We start from the raw sequence: 6,000 nt of genomic DNA on the forward strand, positions 1-6,000 counted from the left end.
TGTTTACAGTAAGTCTTGTACATAATAACATACATGTACTTGTATATTATTGAAAAAAAACTATGATTTCATGAAAAGACTGGTTTAATTTAAATGATTGGTCTAAACTTGTAAAAGAAATATTGCAAAAATTCAATACAGGTATTTCAGTGTACAAGTCTATTTATTTGTATAAGTGAAGTTAATTTCCAAAGAGATAATTTTTAAATAAAAAAAAAAACAGTTGGCTTCGTGAATTATGGTATTAAATTAAGTGCAGAGTTTCCATAGATAAATATGAGATGTTGTTACAGAGGAGAAGAGGATGACAACTTGATATCTGTGAACTGTCTGAAGATCTCGTACGAGGACGAGTTGTTACTCACCCTCTACAGACACTGGTCCTTATTTGAGAGTATCTGTCATTCTGTGGGCACAGCGTGCAAATTCAAAATCTGGACCCTCAAGGGACAGAAACGACTACATGAGTATCTGGCAGAGATGGGGTAAGGCTTCAAGATTTCTGCCAGGACAGTAAATAAACTGTGCGGGGATAAAGTAGCAAGGGTTGAAGAGACTTCACTTGGAAATTTTTTTACGTATATTTTTCCACTTTCTGATGCATTGAATTTCACACTGGAGTTCATTTTGGCATATGTTAGATGTATTTTAATACCCAGCATATTTTCTGGCAATATAATTTTACCTTTTGGTCTCTGCCATTAGGAAAGTAAAATCTGTTGCTCCCCTTTGGTCCACAATAGGAGAATATAAGATTTTATACTGGGTCAAAATATTTCTTTTAATCATGTTTATCTCTACATACTTTTTCAAAATTCAAACATTGTATGCAAACAGCATTATATATATAAATACATCCATTTCCCCAGTGTGTCAGTAATAGCTTTGAATTGTTGGATACTTGATATACATGTAACCTATATCATAATATCAAATGTTGCAGGTTACCTTTGACACAATGTAAACAAAAGTTCAATGCCATGGATTCCACTCTGAAGAAAAACATAAAAGCCATGATACAAGAAAACATGGAAAAATACGGGTAATTATACACTGGTTATTAATCACTTCAAATCAAGCTGTCTCGTTTTGATTTTTAAAAAAAAATTATAAATGTCGCACTGCATGTCTTCCTACATCTGCGCCTTTCTCCCTGCTTTTTGTCTCTATTTACCCATAATATACAAAAAAAATCTTAAGCGTAAACTTTATTTGACATTTATTATAGAACAAAGTACAGGTAGAAACATTATTTTGAAATTGATCATGTTGATAGTAAGACAGCTGTGTATGAGTGATGAAATAGGCATTAAGTGAGCTACATGTAAATTTCTAAGACTTACATTGTAAATTTCAGGTTAGTTGCAGATGATGTTGTCATTCCCTCATATAATGCCCAGTATGGATTTAAAAACAAACTGTGTGCAGCAGATGTAACTCTGGCCTGCTCTGCTACACTGGAGTCCATTGTAAGTTTGCCTTTAGTTTACATTAGATATGTATATGCACTATACAGTAGATGATGCTGAAAGAATTCTGTTACAATTAATTTATTGCAATAATTGTCATTTTATACAAGTTTGTGCAGTATGCAAACCAAGAAAATAAGACATGTGTACCTTTTTTTAAGACTATAGGAGAAATTCTTTAAAAGACTTACAGGAAAATTTACATGTACTCAAGCAACTCAATAACTTCATTTTGTTCATGTCTTTTTGTCTTTGCTCATTGCAGGAAAAAGGCAACAGTCCTACAGACAATTTTCTGAAAGCCCTGGATGTTTTGAATAGGTATAAAATCAATATTGCCTGGTGTTCATATTTTATATATTTATTACATTTATAACAGTGAAATACAGTAATTTATTCATTGAATAAAAATGATATTCTGTCATAGTGTGAAAGGATATCAAAATGATATTCTTATTCCTTTCACAGTGTGACAAATATCAGAAGCGCAGGAAAACTGGCGATTTTCCCTCCTCATAACAATGAGTTTTGTAAAAGATACTCCTCGGTCTGTTATAAGAAAGATAGAAGTAAATAAACCATTCTTTTGGAGAATAAAACTGCCAAAGATCCCCAAAATGTGTTGCTAAAATCTATGGTTACAAGTTTTCAATCTCATCACTTAGCTATGATGTTTCTGCTCAACTATGATGTCATGTAGCCCATGACTGTATATTACAAGAAGACAGTGGCAAAGGGAAAATCAAAGAAAATATAATAAACAGAAAATTCAATGTTTAGTAGTTGAATATGGAGTTTATTTCACTCGCGAGGCGGTATTTTTTGATTTAAAAAAAAAAATAGGTCCCATTCGTGAAATAAATTCCATATTCAACTACAAAACATTGAATATCCTCTATGTACAGACTACAGTGTGCATAAATGTACAATCAAAAGTCTTGAAAGATATGGTGGTGTGCCGTAAAATTGGTATAAGACGCCTCATTGTTGTTTTGGTGAAGACCTTCAATGATAATTTTTTTAAAAATGTTTGTTTTGCTCTGTGAAAAAGAAAATATGTATTATAATTTTACAACATGCTCACAAAAGGATTTTTTTAACCGAGGTCGATAGTACAGGTACATACACACACATTTCTAAGACTTGTGATGGTTTGTTGTCTTACTTTTATGTAGGTCTATGTTAACTGTCTTACTTTTATGTAGGTCTAAGATTGATGTTATAGTTATCTGTCTTACTGTTGTTCAGGTCTAACGTAGAGTCCTTAGAGAAGGCAATAGACCTGGCCAGGAAACAGCTGCAGGCAGTTGTGGCTCAGGTCCAGACCTTCCTAGATATTCACCAGGTTATCTCTGCAGGCCCATTCCTCTATACATTCATCCAGGAAGTGAGTATTACATGTAATATAAAGAAAATAATCTATTTCTCAGATGCATGGCTAAATTCTTTACTTTTTAAAAAACATGTATTTTCATAATAAGAAACTAGCAATAGATGATTAATTTTTTTAAAGTGGAAAAATTAAAATTAATTTCTTTGTAGAGGAATTGACACAAGAAATAATGAGATATTGGGAAACATCTTAAGTTAATCAGCACATTCTTTAAAAATTTAGGGTACCCAGGATGTGAAGTTCTTCTCCAAACCAAACTGCCTGGTGAGACTAGCGAGATTTACACTGGAAGCCTACTGTTCTGTGGTAAGTTAGAAGCGTGTATTGTCTTTGTAGCCTTATAACATTGAATATCTTCATCCTAGCCCAAGTTATTCAAATATATTTATAACATTTAGACCTGGATATTCATAGTCACCCATTTACTGTACACAGTTATGGTTCTCTCTGCTAGTAACGTAGTACTTGATACTTTATACTTTTTTTTATACCATACCATATTTGATTTTAACGAACCAGTTTAATAAGTTATGTTTTTTTAACAGACTCGCAACAAAAAAGCACGTTCCCTTCCATTAGTACTTGGAGCTCCTCTGGATTTGGAACAAGGAACGACTTTAGTCATAGGCATCCCTCCTCTACAGCTAGACGAAGACAGGAAAAAGTAATCTCTCGAATTTTTTTTTTATTTTACATTTTAAAATATCATCTACTTTTATTACAAGATATAATTTTTTGTTACTATTTTATTAGTTTCTTTGGAAAGGCCTTTGAACAGGCAGCAGCCAGCACTAACTCCAGGACTTTACATGACCAGTTTGATTCTTTCAGTAAGTATAATACAAGGCATCTCATTATATTTACATTTGCATAATGATAATGACATGCAGTTGGTCACATGATCCGATTTTCCTGCATATGGAAAACAAACTGCATGAGCCATTTGGAAAGTTCAGATTGTGATGTCGTAGAGACGTTATTTTGCATTTCCATAACAAAGTCTAAATAGTGCCTATTTTTCCTTGTCACACGAATAAAAAATGAAAATATAAATATAAGAAATAAAATCATTTTTTATAGAGTTTCATTGGGAATGACATGAAGTCGGTACATGATCAAATTAATATGCTATGGGCATTATAGAATTTGATCATGTGGCCAAATTCATGTCATATCCCATTGAAACTCTAAAAACGATACTGTATGTGTACATAAATTTGTGTATTCAAATTTAACCCAAGCACTTGGTATTGAGTTGTTGGCATATTCATGAATCAGCGCTACACACTTCTGCACTGTACGAGGGTTGTCCCAAAAAGTCATAGACAATGTTTATAACTTTTTAAACATGCAACCAATTCTCACCAAATTTTGCATAGACATAATATATTCAAAGTTCTTTAAAATTGTGAATTTTTAAATTTATATCTTTCATATTAATAATATTAGGACGATTTACATGAAGGCCGATAAGTTCTGTCAGCGCACGAACAAAATTCGGAATTATATACGTATATATCTATTACATTTCCTTTAATTTTCTTAGTACTATGTAAAACAGTGAATTCAAATTTAAATCAGTTAAACCAGAATCAAAATCTTAATAATATGTCCAAATTTCATATAAATAGCATTAGAAACAGACGATTGGTGTAATGATTTACAGAAGTGTTGTTGGAACTGAGTTTGATGAAAATGACGTCGTTGAACGCGTAACCCGGCGCACAGAGATCTAATAAATAGTGTTGGATATGGTTTATATACACCAAAGACGGGAAAGAAGAGTACAGAAGTGACACTACATACTAGATTTTAATAGAGAAGTTATTTTTAAATGGCATGAATTTCAATGAGAGTTTTTCCTCTATACCGAAAATAGTACATCATGTACGAAGTAGAGTATTATTTGTTAAATGCAGGCAATGGGGAAAAATCGGGACCATGGACGACGTCAATGTGCATTCTCTGCTGCCTAAAATGTAAGGCGATTGATCTTTCGATTGATTTCCGACTGAAATTCGAATCTGCTTTAAAAAAAAAACAAAACAGAAAAAACGGACAGTAGTGAATTTATATAAGTCCCTTAGTCAAGAGGAGTGGTCTTTCAGTTTTAAAAATTATTGAATGTTAACAGACGCGTGTTTAGCAGAAAAAGAGACCATGAAGATAAGAAACGTAATTAACGTTTGCTTTCATGCGCCGATATACACTTACATGCTTTCTTTATTTCTTTATAATTTTCTTATTAAATATGATATCATCATGAAACTTGAAAAGCATGATCCTACAATGTTAAATTTTGCTATGACAAGGAAAGAAATTTAATATAGCAAAGAGAAACTAAACTGTTTTCCCTGTCTACGACTTTTTGGGACAACCCTCGTATATTGTATTTACATATGAATTGTTAGCTCATGAATAAGCACATATTTGTCTGTGCCAAAGCCGCTGAAATATGAAGCCTGCTTTATTATGTACATGTACTATATCTTATTTTTTAATTCTCATGATATTTTAATTGTAAAGAAACTTAAAACAGTAGTATACATAATGTGTTTTGAGCACAAAGTTGAATTCCTCAATACCTAAACCATGCAATTGCAAATTTCATTTTCATAGAAAAATTTTCAATGAAAATGGAACTTGCAATTGAATGTGAGGGATTATGTTAAATAAAATAATTTTTGATATTAAAAGTGTGTATTTAAGTGTGACCCAATGTTCTATTTATAGTAATGGAAATGAAAGTAGAGGACAAGAGCAAGTTTTTTGATGCATTGATCAGTCTGATGCAGTGAGAGAAGAGGCCTGGCGTTTCACTAATTGTTCCACGGTACAAGTTCCCTCTATACTGTGCCATCAAGTTATTCAGTGGTGCCTTTATTCCATGGTGCCTTAGATTGTAGCGGCCCATCCCAAGGTTCAGTCAGCTGACAGGATAATCGGGAAAAAATTCTATAGACATTACTTCTTGTTTTGGAATGTTAAACATTCTGAAACTGAATAATGGTAATGGCATTTAAGTGCTAGTTAACTTATTACTACCAATGAAAACATTAAAAATATGTTTTAGGGTGTTTTATGCATTTGTATAATTTTATCATTATTTATATTTTGACTTGTGATATTTAAATAAAA

The 6,000-nt window shown here is 32.2% G+C and overlaps 1 protein-coding gene across 1 annotated transcript in view; it reads left to right on the plus strand.

Moving 5' to 3' along the window:
• LOC134233646 (cell division control protein 45 homolog) overlaps window positions 1-6,000 on the plus strand; it is a 22,419-nt gene extending 16,419 nt beyond the window's left edge. The window contains exons 10-18 of the mRNA XM_062715634.1: window positions 294-485; window positions 944-1,042; window positions 1,358-1,469; window positions 1,735-1,790; window positions 2,718-2,856; window positions 3,085-3,168; window positions 3,408-3,526; window positions 3,616-3,692; window positions 5,596-6,000. Coding sequence (XP_062571618.1) covers window positions 294-485; window positions 944-1,042; window positions 1,358-1,469; window positions 1,735-1,790; window positions 2,718-2,856; window positions 3,085-3,168; window positions 3,408-3,526; window positions 3,616-3,692; window positions 5,596-5,660 — 943 coding nt within the window. The 3' untranslated portion in view covers window positions 5,661-6,000. The remainder of the gene's footprint in view (window positions 1-293; window positions 486-943; window positions 1,043-1,357; window positions 1,470-1,734; window positions 1,791-2,717; window positions 2,857-3,084; window positions 3,169-3,407; window positions 3,527-3,615; window positions 3,693-5,595) is intronic.

This window comes from Saccostrea cucullata, unplaced genomic scaffold (assembly GCF_032062105.1).
Source record: "Saccostrea cucullata isolate Sc308-1 unplaced genomic scaffold, CSIRO_AGI_Scuc_v1 ctg174, whole genome shotgun sequence".
Classification (NCBI taxonomy): domain Eukaryota; kingdom Metazoa; phylum Mollusca; class Bivalvia; order Ostreida; family Ostreidae; genus Saccostrea; species Saccostrea cuccullata.